Genomic DNA, 18,277 nt, shown 5'->3' with positions numbered 1-18,277 from the left:
ACTCTTAAACCGTCATTAAAATCCTTAACCTAATAGAAAAGGCAAAACATAAACCCTAAGTAAAAAGGAAATAACTTGAAAAGGAAACTTGACGTTGAAGCTACTCGGATGCTGCTGCATCAATCGTAAACTCAGCTAATGTCTTTACATACAACCATTTCACTGTCGGAACCTACGGCAAAACCGTCCACGGGATGCACCACTGCCGCAGCGACCTCTCCACACGTTCCGATGATTGCGCTAGATGCGTCGCGCAAGCTGCTCGCATACTACAAAATTACCAAATCAAGTTAATGCAATCACAACTTTGTTCCTGTAATTTTGGTCAAACAATGTCCATCTTCAGAAATGATTCTTCCTCCATTAGTCACCCACCTGTTAAACCTTTTTACTTCAGCAAGTTGATCTTTATTGTTACTAAATTATTTCGATTCCTCATGATATAGTATTATAACAGTTCTAAAATCGTGCAAGTTGTTGAAAGTCATGCATACTTGTTTGATACTCCAGATGTTTGACATTTGTTATTATAGACCTAATGAAGTAAATATTGAATATTATCAACAAAGTTATACTCCCTCTTTTTAAAAAGTTGTATCGTTTTTTTTGGCGTTTCACATATTGAAACAATATATTAATATTATAAATGCATAAATTTATGGTTATTTATGTCTAATTATTTAAATATAATGGTATTTCAGTAATTAAAATCAGCATTTTCAAAATTTATAATTTAATATTATTAATTAAAAAAATTATATACGAACTTTAAACATATATCTTATTTAAAATATTTTTTTTTAAATTTTAATCTTTCAGAAATAGAGGAAATATTAATTTTCAGTGTGTTTAAAACTAATGTTATGGTGAGATTTTGTAATATATTAATTTATATAGAAAACCCCTCATGGATGGATAGTTTGTTTTTTTGAAATTTCTCATGGAGGGATAGTTACCAACTAGTTAGATTAATTAAGCAGTTTCCATATATTTTATACAATCTAAAACTCTGTTGCGAATGTTTTCATAATGATATACCGAGCATAAGGAGCTGCCTACCAGTTATATAATGATGTATTTATGTGTTTCATATATTTTATGAATTAATAATCGATTGCTAATGTTTCTTTCATTGACATATATTATACACACTGAGCATAAAGAGATGCCTGCCACTTTTATCAAGTTTTCATATGTTTTTATAACCTTTCCTTGGTACGAATGTTATATTTTATATAGCCATATAAAGTTATGCAAATGCTTCATAATGATAAATGTCTAATGCATATATTAATTCACCGAGCATAAAGAGATGCCTGCCACTTTATCATGTTTTCATATATTTGTATAACCTTTTCTGGTACGAATGCTAAGAATATTTTATATATTATAACCTAATAACGTATTGCAAATGCTTCATAATGATATATGTATATGCATATATTAACGCACCGAACATAAAGAGATGCCTGCCACTTTATCAATTTTTCATATATTTTATGTAACCGAATAACGTATTGCAAAGACTTCACTAAGGATATATGTCTCAACGCACTGAGCATATAGAATTGCCTGCCCCTTTCTCATGCATGCATGCTCATATTTTGTGATACAGACATATACACCCAAAGGCCAAAAGGTAACACATCGGCGAAAGTGATCGTGTCAGCGACAATAGCAATTATCTCGATCTCCGTCGTCATCGCAGCCGTATATCTTCTCACAAATTTTGCATTTCCCACCGTAGAGCCGTTAGTCTACTACCACTACTGCTCTCCACCAAAGTACTTTCCAGGATCGTCTTCCAGGTCAAATGTCGACTCGCTACTCAACATGTTCGTAAACTCAGCTTCTATCTACACATACAACAACCTCACCGTCAACGGAAACTACGGACTACACCAGTGCCGGGGTGATCTCTCCTCCAGTGAGTGCGTTAGTTGTGTCACGCAAGCTGTTAGCCTGCTCCGAAGTGACAGCTTTGGTGAGAGCGGCTGCGCTTTACAGCTCGAAGGCTGCTTAGTGAAGTACGATAACGTTATGTTCTTTGGAGTGGCGGATACGACGGCTATGGTTATGAGTTGCGGAAAACCGGCTGGGTATAAGTATAAGTCGGACGAGTTGACTCAGGCTAAGGTGTTGGTGGACGTGGTTGCAAGTAGTGGTACGTCCTACAGAGTGGAGAGGTCAGGGAAAGCGCAAGCTGTAGCGCAGTGCACCGGAGATCTCAGTGCAACGGATTGTCAAGACTGTTTGATGGAAGCGATCCAACGGCTGAAACTTCAACCGTTTTGCGGAACAAGCACTTGGAGTGACGTTTACTTAGCCAAGTGCTACGTTGGTTACTCGTCAAGTGGATCCATCGGCCAAGGTAACTATAAAGCCTTCTCTGTTTGGTTTCTTTTTTAAAGGTCGAATATTAATTTTGGAAATAATAAGAGAAAGTCATAGAATGATTATAAAGCTGTGAGCCTGTGCTGGTAATTTCTATAAAAAAGGAAGAAGCATAAAAGGTGGGAGTGAAAGAGAGAAAATGGGGGAATCACAGTGACTAAAGTTACTAAAGTAAATAAAAATGAATTAAAATATCTTTGATTGGTAAAAAAAATTTACATGTGAAAGTATAAATTTTTTTTCACATGTAATATTTTGTCTAAAAATGGTAACCACAGTCTAACTTATTCAACATTCTCTCTTATGCATGAGTTTCTTCTAATATATAATTTAGTTAAAAGATTTATATATGATAAATGTTTTTTCAATGTAGAGTTTAAGAAAGGGATACGGGCTAAGCACGTGGCCACCCAAAGGAACCTCTTTTATCAGAAGACATCATATGTACTATCTAAACTTAAATCACTATTGACCTACGTTTTGTATTTTTTTGCTATTGTTATGTTAAAAATAGTGTATGATCTTTTTCTCTCGTGAATATAAAACTGAGCAGAATTGACGAAAAATTCTTACTATTATTCTCAAAATTTTATTTCAACTAGTGATTTATCTTTGAGCTGTTTTAATTAGTTAATATGTGAGTTTATATAGAAAAGTTTGGATCAAATGGATAATTAAGAAAATAACTTATACATCCTATCCATATTAAGTTAAGATATGCTATTTTTTTTTTTGCATATTCGTATTATGAGCAACCGTGTGAATGATCTCGGCTTTGATGTTATGAAAGCTTATGTCGAATAAGATCTTTACAATGCGAACATGGCTATTTGAAGAAAGATTAGATAATTCATAACGTTAAATATTTAAATTAAAATTTGGAAATTTTTTCACAAATTTGATATCACTTTCTAATTTATTTTTAAAAGACCAGTTTTGTAAATATTTTAAGTTTTGAAAGAAAAACTAAACTAACCATCCTAAATTATTTATAAAAGAATGTTTATACTTGTCTATTTCCAAATCTCCAAAGGGAACTCTTCCATATGACATACTACAAGTCTACAACAAGAGGAGTTGAATGTAATTCACAGCTTTTATTGTTGTCCTATTGCCAAACTAAAAACCATGATTAGAGTTTAATCTTTTAAAGCTGTTGTGGTTTTAATTTATTTTAAAGTTTAATTTTCTCCCAGCACACTTTAACCCTCTAATAATTTCAAAAGCATTAATTCTTTAACTTTTAAACAGCCCATTTATTTATATACTCACACTAAAAAAAATGATTGTTTAACATCAGTTATTTTAAATATTTGCATCAGTGTTAAATGATGTAAAATAAATTTGCATCACTTATTTAAATGACTCTGAAAGTGATGATACAAATAATTTGCATCATTTTGTTAATAATTGATGCAAAAATGACAACTATTTGCATCAATTATTTAAATGATATCAATATATATCAATTCTATGAAATGATATTAACATTTATGTCAATTTTGTAAGTGATGTAATACTACTTCTCTCAATTTTCATTTAAAGTAATTATTATAGTTTTTTAAGTTGCATTCATAACGTTGTTGTACTTTTGGTAGAACAATATCCATCTCCATTTCGATCCTTCCTCCATTAGCATCACCTCTCTAACCTTTTATTAAATCAGAAACTTGATATTTTAATTTGATTATTATTTTTTTAGTTCCGATGACTACTTTTGTAGTTGAAACACTTTCATAATCGTGTAAGTTGGTGAGATGTCATGTAATTTAATAATTTTCTGAAAATTATTTATTTACTTATATAGAAAAGCCACCAAAGAATAACGAGTTGCTTGCCATTATCTCATAATTACTTAAATATTTTCTAAAACACTCGAAAGCAGCACATTAGCGAAAGAGAACGTCATGTCACCGATAAACACAATTATTGCCATCTCCGTCGTCATCGCAGCCGCATCTCTTATCAGAAACTTCTCATCTCCTTCCGACAATACTTTTCTTTACTACCACCATTGTACGCAACCAAACTACTTTCGAGGATCGTCTTTTTGCTCCAAGTACCTTCCCGGATCATCTTACGACTCAAATGTCAACTCGCTACTCACCTCGCTCGTAAACTCAGCTAATATCTTTACATACGACCATTTCACTGTCGGAACCTACGGCAAAACCGTCCACGGGATGCACCACTGCCGCAGCGACCTCTCCACACGTTCCGATGATTGCGCTAGATGCGTCGCGCAAGCTGCTCGCATACTACAAAGTCTCTGCGGGGGCGCGTCCGGCGGCGCGTTGCTGCTTGAAGGTTGTTTCGTGGAGTATAAGAACACTAAGTTCCTAGGCGTGGCGAATAAGACGTTGCTGGCTAGGATATGCGGGACACCGTGGGGGTATAGCCCGGACGAGTTGACTAAGACCAGTAAGATGGTGAGTTTCGTAGTGGACGCCGATAGCGTACCTTACAGAGCTTCGATAGGAGAGGTGATATCTTGCATATTTCTATTGTTTTATCCATTCATCCATGTGTATTTTGATCATATAGATTAGGATTTAGCCATGTTTAGGTTGCATTTTGCATACATGAGTCCTTATCAGGTATTGGAGTACCACATGGAGTTCTTGGAGACACTTGGAGGCATTTGGAGCTCAAAAAGGAGTGTTTAGAATGGTCATTGGGCGAGCAAGGCATGGGAGCGACCAGTCCGGAGCGACACAGCGAGGTCGCTCTGATCACCCTACTGGAGCGACCTAACCAGAGCGACAGGGAGAAGTCGCTCGCGGTTTCATCACTCGGAGATGCGAGAACAAGCCCGGAGCGACCTCTCGGAGCGACACAGCGAGGTCGCTCCAGCTGGGAGCGACGTTATGGGAGCGACAGGGAGAAGTCGCTCGCGGTTTCATCACCCGGAGACGCGAGAACGAGCCCGGAGCGACCTCTCGCAGCGACACAGCGAGGTCGCTCCCGAAGCCTGGAGCGACTTGTCGGAGCGACGGGCTGAGGTCGCTGCGCGTTTTATTTCTACTCGAATTTGTGATTTCTCAAGGGCCTTTTGGTCATTTCATTATGCACGTTTTTATTTTCTAAACCTATGTTTTAATACTCTAGGAGCCACCAAGAGGGGGATCATCTTTGTTCTTAGAAAAACCACCAAAAACCTTTGGAAAGTCATCTCTTTGAATCAATTGATCAGTTTATTATTGAGAATTCTGTGTTCTTATCTATTTCCTGTGTTTCTCTACATGATTAATCTGAAATCCAACATGGGTTTAAGAGGAATCATGGAGATTAGTGAGTAATCACCTTTTGAATTCATGGGATAGGGAGATTGAGGGTGATTAGGTTAGAACTAGGATGTTTTAGTGTAGATCATTCATATTTCCTTGCTAGTTGAGTGAGTATAATGCATCTTCTGAGTTGGCCACTCAGTAGTTGATCCTTAGGCATTTCCCCCCGAAAGGTGTTCGAGGAAATGCCCGAGACAGCTCTTCTTAGCTTTTAGCATACTTTGCCAAAGACATTTGTTGTTAGAGGTACTAAGATAGCCATTGGACTTGCTAGTTATGATTGCTTTCATATTATTCAACCAAAGACATTTGATGTTTGAATTGTGTTAAGTAAATGAACATTCATCTAGACATAGAGTTTGTTTAGGATTGTGTCCAAGCTTAAGGTTAATAGATTGATTGATCGTTTGCCATCTTTAGTTCGAAACTTGATCACCCGAGGTCTAATCCCTATATCCATGAGTTCTCTTTTCCAATAGTTAAGAAAGTATCATTTAGTTATTTCTTTTAATTAGTCATAGTTTAAAACCCCATCTAAATCATTGGTTGCACTTAGATTAAGTGATTACTTGCATTCTCGGTGCTTTGATATCTCTCAGAACTGGTTCGACAATCATTTAAACTACAGCATTTGTCTTAGGAGCCTTGAAAACTCCTAACATCAAGAGGGAGCGCAAGCTGTGGCTCAGTGTACTGGAGATCTTAGTGCGAGTGACTGTAACGACTGTTTGAAGGAAGCGAACAAACAGCTGAAGTCGTTGTGTGGAATAACTGCTTGGGGTGAAGTGCACTTAGCCAAGTGTTACGTGCGTTACTGGTCGCGTGGAGCCACTGGCCACGGTAATGCCTTGCTTTTCTACTTGAATCAAATTGATATTATGTTACCTTGATTAGTATCAATCAAATTTAATGTTAGTTAAGGTAAGAGTTATCGCTTATATGATGTAGATACGCTTGAATCAGTGGTACACATATTCAGCATAGGTTATATGATGTAGTTACTCTTGAATCAGTGGAATACATATTCAGCATAGGTTAAGATTAGACTACTCACCATGTCGTATGTTAGTAGTTAAAATATTTTCATTGGTTATTTTGATTGACGTGGACTTTATATACAAGTCTTTTTCTTAGAATTTTATTTCTATATCTTCAGTTGTTACATGTAGATGCTATAATTACAGATGTAATATTTTGATACTCATATTGTTTGATTGCAGCGTATAAGAAAACGTTACCGGGTATGACGCCAGCCCAACTCAGGGACGGAACCAAGAGTTTTTATCACCGAGGGCAACAATTTTTAGTATATAAATTTCAGTCATTATTGATATACACTTTTTATGTTTCTTTTGTTCTATCTCTATTTTATTTGTTGTGGGACTATATAAATGGATAATTTATAATAGAACTGTTTAGTCTCAACATTTAATCTATTTTTGTCTCATTTTAAAAATCATCTCACCCAAGTTACCTGTTCTTCGCATTTTACCAATAAGTTTGAGGAACCACAGAGATGGAAGAAATGGTTCTCCATGCCTCGCTGTCAATCCTGCGCTGGAAGATGTACCATTGTCAGTTAAAAAAAATTGTATTTTTGTTTACCTCATACTAAACTCAAATAGCTTTAGCCTTCGAATTATTCGAGTTTTTCTAGGATTGGGACCAAATTGCTTTAAAAACTAGTTTAAGAAAGTAAAAGTAAATCTAGGATGTGTGGTTACTCTAAAACAATTATACTTGCCACTAAGATTCACCTTTATAAAAAATAATCCATCGCATTAACATTGATACAAATGTAACTCTAACAACTATCAATACAAACATAACCCAAAATATGTACTCGAGATAGAGAATAAAATGTTTCCCTTCAAAACATATCTTCTTAAACCCCCATGCTCCAAGTATTCTGCATATGCATTAACATGGCTTTTCCTTCTGCATCAATGCTATTCCCATAGTTTCGTTTATACCAAATCTTATCTCAATCTAACAACAATTACTGCTCCATTTCAATCATCTTGAATTGAGATTCTTCCACAATCAGCCTCTCTAGCTTACTTGAAGTGATTGAAATTTGAAACATAAGTCTTAAGATGCTTAAAGTTAAAACACTTAGCAGTGTCAAAAGATTATACATCAAAGGGAGACATCATGGGGAAGCGGTTAGTATCTTTGTTGCAAGATTGAACACATGAATGAAAATAACAACGCAAGAAACCAATCAAGAGGGGAGAAACCACATGGCAACCTTGAGTCTGAAGTTGGAGGAGAGACCGGGGACGCGTTTGATGGTCTTTGTTGCAAGTTTGTACACACATACGTCGATGCATGTAGTTAAACGTTTCGTGTGACTGAAACGGCGGTCGTTACGGGTGAAGTAGATGGAGCTTGGCTCAATACCAAGGGTGTGGTCAGCAGGCACGGTGATACCCAAATCAAAAAACAAAGCCTCATCACCTATAGAATCCACCTTAACAAGCCATGTATCTAAGGTTCCCGGGTCTAGATCTTTAGCATCCCTTTTGTACAGACGAAAGATCCTAGGCTTTCCAGAGGCTGGCTCGTAAGCTCTGGTATAGAGAAACAAAACCTCTCCTGGTGTTGTAACAACGATTTTATAGCCAGCTGAGATGGCTTTATATGCATTCATTGCTTTCTCATCAGCTATTGATATATCGACATAGGAAACTTATGATACACTGCATCGTCATGCAGTATACGGTCTCTAGGAAGCTACCCCATCATCGTGTTTTTATGACCTTGTTCCCTTTACAGGACCAAGTCACGATAATGCGGAGACTTTAAAGATAGTGAATATAATAAGACTTCACATGATTTTCACTTCTACGATTGTTTCAAAATTAATCCAAAATTAATCATAATTAATTTTCAATTAGTCCCAAATTAATTCTTAATTAATCTAAAGTTAATTCTTAATTAAATCAAGATTATTTCATAATTAAGATTATTACTTGAGAACAAGTATTAAGATTAGTATTAACCTCACTATAACATTTTCATTATTCTTTAAGTGTAAGTGTTTTCACTAAGTAAACACCATACACTTCTTAAAGGATTCAAAGACTTTACTATCTAATTAAGATATTACAATTAAACTCAATCATGTACTCATTCATGATCTATCTCATCATCTGTCTAGACTCACCTAAAAAACAGTCTTGAAACTGGCTTGAACAAGACTTGAGTTCCTCTTGAACAAAGCTGAATGGACCTAAGAGTGGACAAGGTTCTGATCGGTTACTATGATTAACTCAACAACTCATCCGACTCACTTGATTGTGGCTTACCAAGAGACTGAATGGACAGAGTTGGACTAGTAAAGCTCCACACCTTAGCTGATCAAAACAGAGCAAGGTTCGGTTCAGAACATCAACAATCCGACAATTCGGTTAACGTTAAACAACTTAAATCAATTCAGTTCAAGCTCGGTTCTTCTCATACAAGATCAGATCAGCTCAGTTATATTCAGTTAACAACAGTTCAGGACAATATCAGATTGAGTTCAGTTCGGTTTAACTCCAATCAATCCATAACAGCTTAGCTAAATGTTTTAAGAGATGGATTCAAACTGAAACTAAACAATAACTGAACTGTATCACAACTTATACAACTGATCCGACCAAGATCTAAGATAGCCATGAACTGTTCTGATCAGATATTGACTGAAGCAAGGAGACCAAAGCTTACCAAGACGAACCAAAGGACTAGATGGTCTCAGCTGATCCTCTTCTCCAAGGTTAGCTTGCGGCTGAACTGAACAGAAAGAGAGATGTGGGTTTGATCATGATCTGAACTGAACTAGGTCTAGGGTTTTATTTAAAAGTCTCACCGTCTGATCTTACTCTCAATAACAGACTGAAACAACTGATGGATGAACTTTACCAAAGATTCAACCATACTTTTTCTCTTGATTTTAGTTTCTGAATTTTTTTCAGTTTTCTCTTCTTCTTTCTCTCTTAAAATTTCTGAAACTCTCTTGATTTTTCTTTAGATTTCAGGACGTGGAAAACAGCTGGAAAGGGTTAAATATGAAGTGAGCTTGCTTTAGGTGATGATTTCACTTAGGACAAAGTTAGGCTGAGTGTGGACAGCTCACCAGCTGCTTCAGCACTCTCAGCATAAGTTGCTGTCATGTCCTTACCCTAAAGAAACTCTAGCCCTTTCATGTGTTTGTCACATGACAACCTAAGAAACAAGGCAAGCAGGTAGATTGTGATTGTCATGTGCCTACTGAAAATGCTAGGCAAGTAGGCATGTGCATAACATGTGACTGAATAAGTGCACAAGTAGGCTGGTGGAGGGCATAACTTAGTTCAAAAACTATTTAGAAGTTGGTCGATAATTTTAAATAAAATTTTAACCAAATGTTCCTTCTCTTTGGTTCTTGTTTTGCCCTCGGAAAATCTCGTCCAGCTTAATAAAAATTCGACCAAAATATTTAAGACTCGACCACAAAACAGTTCCGTCGAGACATTAGTTTACCGGGTCGATTTTTATTTTTAGTTCCGGTCGAACCAATTTCAAACTGGCCGTGTAGAATTTTTCTCGACCAAAAATTCATTAGTTCGTGAGGGCCATTATACGCTTAATCACATGAGTGCCACCTTTGAGTGTCTCTAGACGTGGGAGTAGCATCCTCTCGTGGCGTCTATGATGTAGAGATCAGATCTAGAATCTACCACAAAAAACCACTTACGTGAGTTTCCTAGGAATTGATACCCCGAAAGGTCACTCTTCGCCACGTAAACCATGTCTTTTTCTGGGTTGTAGAGACGACAACCACCCTCTTTTGGACATAGAATCACCAACGGTGATCTGAATTTTGGCCGCAAAGTTTGCTTGGAACACAAGTACCAGTTCGAATGTTGCCGGAACCATTTTTTACTTGTAAAAATATCCATGTTTCTTTTTATTTAAATAAAATTCATTACGAGATTAATTATATAGTCAAAATCATTTTCTATAATTTTTTTTTGCATCATTCTATATTTAGTTTAGAAATAAGATACTCAATGTTGAAGCAATCAATGTTAAAAGAACTGTTTCAAAAAAATCACTTTAAAAAAAAAACTATTTTTTTTAGAAAAAAATCATTTTTTAACCGATTTGCACACATTCCGACTATGACCACATAAACCAATTTTAAAAAGGGAAAATTGCCAAAATAGAATAAAAAATAATGATTGATTTCATAATAATTATTCTTATATAATTTTAAATAAAAGTATAGAAAGATAATTTAACAGCGTTGTTGTGGTACAACTTGTGAAAAATAAGGCTTGATTCATGGGAAGACAAGAAGACCAGACACCATTTTGGTTTCTTGCTGAACAAGTTTATATGTATACTTTTAGGGTTATACAAAATTTTCAGTTGGATATTCATGTTCATATCCGTTGTAGTCATAATACAATCGCTCCCCTTTAGAAATATCTCTATTAGCTACGAGAAGAACCCTAGCTTCTCCGTTGATGTTGAACCTCACACACTTCAGGTTCTGCTTCTTCCTCCCTTCTCTGCACATTTCACAAAACGCCCACAAAAAAAAAACAAATGAGGACAAGCTAATATTAAAAACGTTTCAAGCTCATAAGAGAAACTCACGGAGTGTGGTTGTTGATGCCGCTGATGAAACGTGCGATGTTACTGCGTTTGTCAGGGCAAATAACGAGGCATTGCGAAGGATCAGAGGCATGGAGGAGAGTCATCATGCTGTCTCCATCATAGTTATTTTCTCTGTTGCTCAGATAATCAACATCACCAACATACTCTGTGATTATAGTCAAGTCTTTAATACACCTATCAGCCTCTACTGTGAACCTGTCACAGGTTTAAAACCAATCTAATTCAATAATCATTCTAGATTATAAAAGTAAAAAAAAAAAAAGAAGCTAATAGGAACGTTAAAGTACCCTTCATAAGGATCAAAGACGACCATAAGGGGTGGACATTCACCACGAACCATCATGTTCTTGCACAAGGCTAAGGTCTCTGCATCTTGTTTAGACAGAACCTGTGCGACATTGAATCAGTGTTTTAAAAATCGGTCTAGAAGTCACCTAGGCGATAAATTTGGTCTAAACAAAACGATTTTTAAAAAAATCGGCCTAGACACCTGATTAAACAAGAATCTTTTTTTAAACGCCTAACCACCACTTAGCGATTTCTTGAATATTGCATTGAATACACAATCATCTTCTTCAACTGATACTAAAACTTATGAAGATTCGAGTGAAGAAACATGAGTCTATCCATACCTGCATGCCTCCTTTCTCAAGGACAGCTTTGTTTGCAGATCTTAGAGCCTTGCTATGTACATAAGTAAGCTTGTTGCTGAACTCGGTGTTGGATGCTCTCAACGCAGTGGCTAGAGACGCCATTTGCTCAAGTCTTCTTTGAGCATCAACGGTTGGGTTGTATGGAAGAAGCTTCCTCTTCTTCTTTGACATCACCAAGCTTGTCCTTTTCCTTTTCTTCCCAATATTATCTGCCAAAAAAATCAAACTGTGGATAAATATTACCAAACACAACACATATGACATACCACATTTTGTCGGAATATTAACTTCTAATCTGAAAAAAACTACAAAGATGTAAACTTTTTACCTGGAGGAGAACATGAGATGTAAGATGTGTCTGAAGAGGACCGTTTGATCCGAAAGAAGTCTATGAGTTTGGTCTGAACGAGAGGGAAAGCTGCAATAAAGTTTTAATTTTTAAGTATCAAATCAAAGGACAGAGTTCACAAAACCTACAGCTCAAGCATAAGCGATTCGAAAGATCTTACCTTTAGGGTTCTGGTGTTTAGAACACGAACGACAGAACCAAGAGCCTTTGGGAACTGAAACGAGAATCGGTCTGAGACAGAACAGATGAAACCCTTTGTCGCATTTGTCGCAAAGAAGCAGCTTCGCAGGTTGTTTCCCTGAGCTGCATTCCTCGCAGACCGTATCCAATTCCGAATCAGAATCATCCGCCATGGATCTAAGGTTCGTCACCTGAGTTCTTCTCCGCCGCGACACCACCATTCTCACGAGAGAGAGAGAGAGAGAGAGAGAGGTGATAAATCTCTGTTTCAACGAGTTTTTCGCGGGGAAAAACAATAACCGGGTTTAATTTGGCGCCACTGTAACGGTTTACGATTACATCCCGGTTTAAATTGGTTTTTATCCAACCGGGTATAATTTAGCGCCAATATCACGGTTTTTTATTACATCCCGGTTTATATTGGTTTTTATCCAACCGGGTTTAATTTAGAGCCATTATTACGGTTTTCGATTACATTCCGGTTTATATTGGTTTTCTTAAACCGGCATAACCTAAAAGACATTAAAAACCAACCGGAGAGACTTGACTGTAATGTCTCCTCACATTAATGAAGATCTATCTTGTCTCCTCCACCGACTCGCCCGAGTTCACTCGCCTAAAATGCTCCTTCGCTCGTTCCACGGTGATCGCCTTGGACGCGGAGTGGAAACCGCAACGCTCTAGTACGTCGTCGTTTCCGATTGTTACTCTCCTACAAGTCGCGTGCCGACTCGGTCGTGACTCGGATGATGTTTTTCTTATTGACTTGACTTCGATTCATCTCCCTTCGGTGTGGGAGCTCTTGAACGATATGTTCGTGTCTCCTGATGTGCTGAAACTTGGGTTTCGGTTTAAGCAGGACTTGGTTTACTTGTCCTCGACGTTCACTCAGGGTGGTTGTGTGGGGAGGTTCCATGAGGTGAAAAGCTTGTGCCTTTATTGTTATCTTCCTCTGTTTTGTGTTTGTGAAGAGATGAAAATTCACTAAGGGGTTGAAAGTTTTGAACTTTCAATCTTTGTTTGAAAGTTGAAACTCTTCTTAGTAGTTCCATGAGGGTAAAGCTTGTGTCTTTCTTGTTCTCTTCCCCTGTTTTGTGTGTTCTGATGAGCTAGAAATACACCAAGGCGTTGAAAGATTTGAACTTTCAATTTTAGTTTAAAGTTTTGATTGCATTCAAGATAGGTGTAGTCCAATTGCTGCCAAAAGGTTTTACATTTAGCTTTGTTGATCCATCTTTGACTTGAGTTTCTTTTGTTTAGATCATGGGTGGTGCTTACTACTTTTAGTAAGTTCCAGATATGCATGCAAAAGTTTTAGTATATAGTGTTTGGTTTCCCAGTTTGCAATTGTTTTGAATATTTGTTGGAACTCTTCTTAGTTGTTTAGATTGCATTCAAGATAGGTGTAATCAAATATTTAAATTTAGATTTGTTAATTATCTATGACTTGGATTTCTTTTGTTTGATTCATTGGTGGTGCTTAATAAGATAAAATCTTAGAGAGTAGAGCCTTTGATTTTTTTTACATGCTTTTATTTTGAAATTCAATTGTTGAATTGTGTTTTGTGTTTTTCATTTTTGATGTGAATAGGTGAAGCAATACATGGATATCACAAGCATATACAATCATCTACAACATAAGCGGTTTGGTAGAAAGGCGCCAAAGGATATCAAAAGCTTGGCAGCTATATGCAAGGAACTGCTAGACATTTCTTTGTCAAAGGTTTGTTACTGATTCCTTAAAGAACTTGCCTTTTTTGGTGAAAATTAAAATCATCTTTTATATAATTACAATTCAAGAGAGTAGCTTAGTTTTTCTGGAGTTATGTTATTACATTTTCGTGCATTAATGTACAGGTTTTGTTTTTTTAGGAGCTTCAATGTAGTGACTGGTCACACCGTCCTCTAACAGAAGAACAGAAGCTATACGCTGCAACAGATGCTCACTGCTTGCTCCAAATATTCGACGTATTCAAGTCAAATCTCGTTGAAGAAATCACATTGCAAGATCCTAAACACATAAACGTTGGCTTAAAAGATATTCTCAATGGATCGGATTTCACCAGTAAGATTGTCACGGCCAAACTGTGCAAGGCTGCAGATGTTATCAGAGCAATGACTCAAAATGGTCAAAACATTGCCAACGGAATGGTTTCTAGAAAAACAACTCTAAACACAATGCCGATGGATGAGAATCTGTTGAAGATCGTCAGGAAGTATGGAGAAAGGATCTTGCTGAAGGAGTCTGATCTTCTACCAAGGATCTCCAAGAAGAAAACAAGAAGACGTGGTGCCTCGTTGAAGAATGTGAACACAGATAAGCATTTGGTCTGTTCTGTGGACTGGCAAGGTCCACCACCATGGGATTCATCTTTGGGAGGTGATGGATGTCCTAAGTTTCTCTTGGATGTGATGGTAATTTTATAATCTCTGCCAGTCTTGTGTTAAATTTATTTTATCCTACCAGATGCTTATAAAACAACTCTCTAGGTTGAAGGTTTGGCGAAACATCTACGATGTGTGGGGATTGATGCTGCAGTTCCACCCTCAAAGAAGCCGGATTCAAGGTACTTTTCTCTCTAAGCTACAATTATAAAATTTTGATGGCATGTGGTTTGTTGATCACAATATCTTTTTGAGTTTATTAGTTTCGGTGTTGATTTTTTTGACATAATTGCCAGGGAGTTGCTTGATCAGGCGTTGAAAGAGAAGAGAGTTCTATTGACAAGAGATACAAAACTGTTGAGACATCAGGATTTGGCTAAGCATCAAATATATCGAGTCAAAAGCCTTCTGAAAAATGAGCAGCTTCTTGAGGTACAATACAATAAAACGAAATCACTAGTATGTGAGCTGTGTTATGCCTGGACCGAACCTGCAAGTTTTGCTCTTAAAGAGCAGGATCTCTCTTAAGAGTCTTAAGTTAAGACATCTTAGTAATTCAAGCTTTGGCTTCTAGTGAAGACATCAGCTACTGATCTTGATAGTTTTTTTCATGGGCATGCTTGGATTCATACTTAGCCAATAGAGCCTCATGCATTCACTGTGGAACCACTTTTCTGATATATGAATTTATTCTGAGTTAGCACTGAATTAAATAAGTTGTATAGGTGATAGAGACTTTCCAGCTAAAGATCAGCGAGAATCAGTTGATGTCACGATGCACGAAATGCAATGGAAAATTTATCCAGAAACCGCTGACCATTGAAGAAGCTATTGAAGCAGCAAAGGGTTTCCAAAGAATACCAAATTGCTTATTTAACAAAAATTTGGAATTTTGGCAGTGCATGAACTGTCATCAGCTCTACTGGGAGGTGAAGTCACTTACCCCATCTTCTACCCTTTTGCATATGTTAACATAGTCTGCATCCATTTATCAATTAAGTTATTTATCAGTTGCCCATGAATGTTTATCAAAATAAAAAAAATTTAACTACGAGTTCAAGAAGATTCATAAAATTTGATTGGATAAGTTCTCAACTAGATGCATGATTTTTTTAAAGCTTTGGTCTTTTATTCGGCTCTTTAATTCACTGTTTAATGAGAAATAGATGGGGAGATGCTAAATGTTTGTTGTATGGTTGCAGGGAACTCAGTATCATAATGCAGTCCAGAAGTTCATGGATGTATGCAAGTTGAGTGAGTGATTCATTTTCTTTCTTTCTTGTGTTGGAGAGTTTCAGGTTACTTTTTGTTGACCTTGGTTCCCTCAAATGTATGGTCATGTCTGAGCAAACAAGATGTGTTTTTATAATAATTTTTTTCTTGTTTAGAAAAGAAAAAAAATTAACAAATAGAAAGAGAAAGAAATGAAAGTATTTACAGTTTACTCTTAACTAAAACAGAAATGATATCTACTTACAACATCAACTCGATTAGGAAGTGGCGTAGGTCACCCGAGGACAATGATCTTATAATCTTGAGACACTAGGCAAGAAACCTTTAGATGTTGGGAGGGAGGTCACCTTTGTATATGTTATGTTTTTTTGGGTGTGAATATTAAACTCATTCCGAATATTTTTTTCTGTTTTACATAGTCTTAAAGCAACTTATTACAAGGAGGAGAAGGAGACGATTAACTATATGGAACTACAAAGCGAAAATATTTTTTTTTTAATATATTAGTACCTATCAATATTTTGATTATTTTAGTACCTATCAACATTATTGATCCCTATCAATTTTTATTCAATTCTAAACAAATAACCATATACAAAATCTAGAATATATTAGTCCAACAAAAAAAAATTAAAATAATTCCAGGAAAAAGTAAACTTACTAAAAGAAAATAAGCCTAATTATTTCTATTGACTAGCTTACATTTTCATCTTTTTTCCACTCTTTTTCAGTGTGTATTGGATATTGATTTTTAACAATTGAAATCAAGTTAGATTTCTTTTAGAAATCTAGATAAAACTTATATCTTTTTAAACTGTTTTTTCATTTAATTTTGAAGTTTAATTTCTTTTATCTAAAATTTAATCCTTTTTATCTCATACTTAAAGACCTAAGTTGTAACAAGAAAAAAACATTACACCGCATGTTTTCAGCTTTTTTATTCTATAAAATGATTAGTTTGAATAAATATATTTATTTAATTGATACACATATATTAAATTAAAATTTCTCGTAGATTTAAAATTAGTAATAAAATGATTATGATATATTTTAAAAACAATTTTTGTGACCCTCATAAATAATTTTCTAGCTCTACCATGGTAACCCTACACTAAAAATGTTATTTTTTAGTTGTTCTAGTTTTAGTAATTTCATATTGTAAAAAATGAACTTATTTTAAATATAAATGGTACTATAGTTTAGAGAAAAAAAAAAAAGACTTTAAATCTCAACATGTAGCAGTTATATTATTTTATATTGCTAACAATAAATGAAAATTGTTAAGAACAAAAAAATGTTAAATGTGTAGCTGTTATTAATTAATATATTTTTTGTTTTTCCTATTTTTCCTTATGTTTTCTAATGCTAATCTAATAAGTCAATTATAAATGCGATTATTTGAACTAACAAAATGATTTCTTTCTTTTCAACGCTCTAAACCATTTTCTTGCAAATAAACTTTGTGTCATTACACTTATAGGAAGCCATGAAACCAATGTGAAAATCTGTGAATCCTTATGCAACTATTTTCTTTAAAAAGTTGTAAAATTTTTTGACCTATTCAATAGATCATTAGAGATAATATGTGCAACATTAATATATGTTTTTAAATTTTTTTATTAAAATATAATTTTAAGATAACAACACAGTATATATAGGAATTATCTTTTTGTTTTAAAATGTATTTTTAGATTTTGGATAATTATTATTATTATTAATCTTAAAAATCATTCAATATTTTATTTTCAATTATATAAAATTAAGAATTTTACTTCATCAATATCTAGTTATGTGTTTTCTGCTTTTTAATTTCTAACATTTTTATTAAATGATATTCTCCGTAAACAACACAATATATATATATATATGAGAATTATCTTTTAATTCAAATTATATTTTTAGACTTTGGATAATTCTTATTGTTATATATTTTAATCATTTATCTAATCAAAATCGTTCAAATTCGTTTTTATTTTGTAAGTAATTTATATATTTGATTAACTAAGGGTTAAACGATACTAACCGCTCTAACTTTTAACGTGAGAGCTCCGTTTCGAAAAATCATTTGGCAAATTTAATTGTATAGATATATATATATATATATAGAGAGAGATGAGTAAAACACTGATTTTGACTTGGATTATTGC

The 18,277-nt window shown here is 35.2% G+C and overlaps 5 protein-coding genes and 1 long non-coding RNA gene across 8 annotated transcripts; 3 read left to right on the top strand and 3 right to left on the bottom strand.

The window, feature by feature from the left end:
* Positions 1 to 1,482: 1,482 nt before the first annotated feature.
* LOC106382687 (plasmodesmata-located protein 6) lies at positions 1,483 to 2,960 on the top strand. Its single transcript, XM_048746491.1, has 2 exons — positions 1,483 to 2,371; positions 2,768 to 2,960. The coding sequence occupies exons 1-2, from the start codon at positions 1,594 to 1,596 to the stop codon at positions 2,929 to 2,931; spliced, it is 942 nt and encodes a 313-aa protein (XP_048602448.1). The 5' UTR covers positions 1,483 to 1,593; the 3' UTR covers positions 2,932 to 2,960.
* A 1,212-nt stretch (positions 2,961 to 4,172) lies between these two features.
* On the top strand, positions 4,173 to 8,256 carry LOC125581310 (plasmodesmata-located protein 6-like). 2 transcript variants are annotated; one of them, XM_048746485.1, is made up of 4 exons: positions 4,173 to 4,877; positions 4,961 to 5,396; positions 6,322 to 6,521; positions 6,902 to 8,256. In XM_048746485.1, the coding sequence occupies exons 1-2, from the start codon at positions 4,302 to 4,304 to the stop codon at positions 5,393 to 5,395; spliced, it is 1,011 nt and encodes a 336-aa protein (XP_048602442.1). In that variant the 5' UTR covers positions 4,173 to 4,301; the 3' UTR covers position 5,396; positions 6,322 to 6,521; positions 6,902 to 8,256. The 2 variants fall into 2 exon arrangements, with proteins under 2 accessions (XP_048602442.1, XP_048602445.1); XM_048746488.1 differs by lacking the exon at positions 4,961 to 5,396 and having other exon boundaries at positions 4,184 to 4,877; positions 6,350 to 6,521.
* LOC106415227 (F-box protein At5g25290-like) lies at positions 7,906 to 8,334 on the bottom strand. The gene has a single exon (XM_013855876.1). The coding sequence runs from the start codon at positions 8,332 to 8,334 to the stop codon at positions 7,906 to 7,908; it is 429 nt and encodes a 142-aa protein (XP_013711330.1).
* A 48-nt stretch (positions 8,335 to 8,382) lies between these two features.
* LOC125581312 lies at positions 8,383 to 9,931 on the bottom strand. Of its 2 annotated transcripts, none has more exons than XR_007318975.1 (3): positions 9,393 to 9,931; positions 8,993 to 9,040; positions 8,383 to 8,916 (listed from the first exon to the last, which is right to left on the bottom strand). It is a non-coding gene; the product is annotated as an uncharacterized LOC125581312 (long non-coding RNA). The 2 variants fall into 2 exon arrangements; XR_007318976.1 differs by having other exon boundaries at positions 8,383 to 9,040; positions 9,393 to 9,458; positions 9,535 to 9,931.
* Positions 9,932 to 10,888: 957 nt separating this feature from the next.
* LOC106382684 (histone-lysine N-methyltransferase ATXR6) lies at positions 10,889 to 12,762 on the bottom strand. Its single transcript, XM_048746474.1, has 6 exons — positions 12,493 to 12,762; positions 12,312 to 12,401; positions 11,963 to 12,192; positions 11,618 to 11,718; positions 11,310 to 11,525; positions 10,889 to 11,221 (listed from the first exon to the last, which is right to left on the bottom strand). The coding sequence occupies exons 1-6, from the start codon at positions 12,731 to 12,733 to the stop codon at positions 11,062 to 11,064; spliced, it is 1,038 nt and encodes a 345-aa protein (XP_048602431.1). The 5' UTR covers positions 12,734 to 12,762; the 3' UTR covers positions 10,889 to 11,061.
* Positions 12,763 to 13,045: 283 nt separating this feature from the next.
* LOC106404311 (exonuclease mut-7 homolog) lies at positions 13,046 to 16,284 on the top strand. The gene is made up of 7 exons (XM_013845042.3): positions 13,046 to 13,431; positions 14,104 to 14,235; positions 14,385 to 14,927; positions 15,003 to 15,079; positions 15,194 to 15,329; positions 15,623 to 15,826; positions 16,100 to 16,284. Exons 1-7 carry the CDS (start codon positions 13,081 to 13,083, stop codon positions 16,157 to 16,159), a joined length of 1,503 nt encoding a protein of 500 aa, XP_013700496.1. The 5' UTR covers positions 13,046 to 13,080; the 3' UTR covers positions 16,160 to 16,284.
* Positions 16,285 to 18,277: the final 1,993 nt, after the last annotated feature.

This window comes from Brassica napus, chromosome A2 (genome assembly GCF_020379485.1).
Source record: "Brassica napus cultivar Da-Ae chromosome A2, Da-Ae, whole genome shotgun sequence".
Lineage (NCBI taxonomy): Eukaryota > Viridiplantae > Streptophyta > Magnoliopsida > Brassicales > Brassicaceae > Brassica > Brassica napus.
This window is presented reverse-complemented; position numbering and strand designations above follow the sequence as displayed.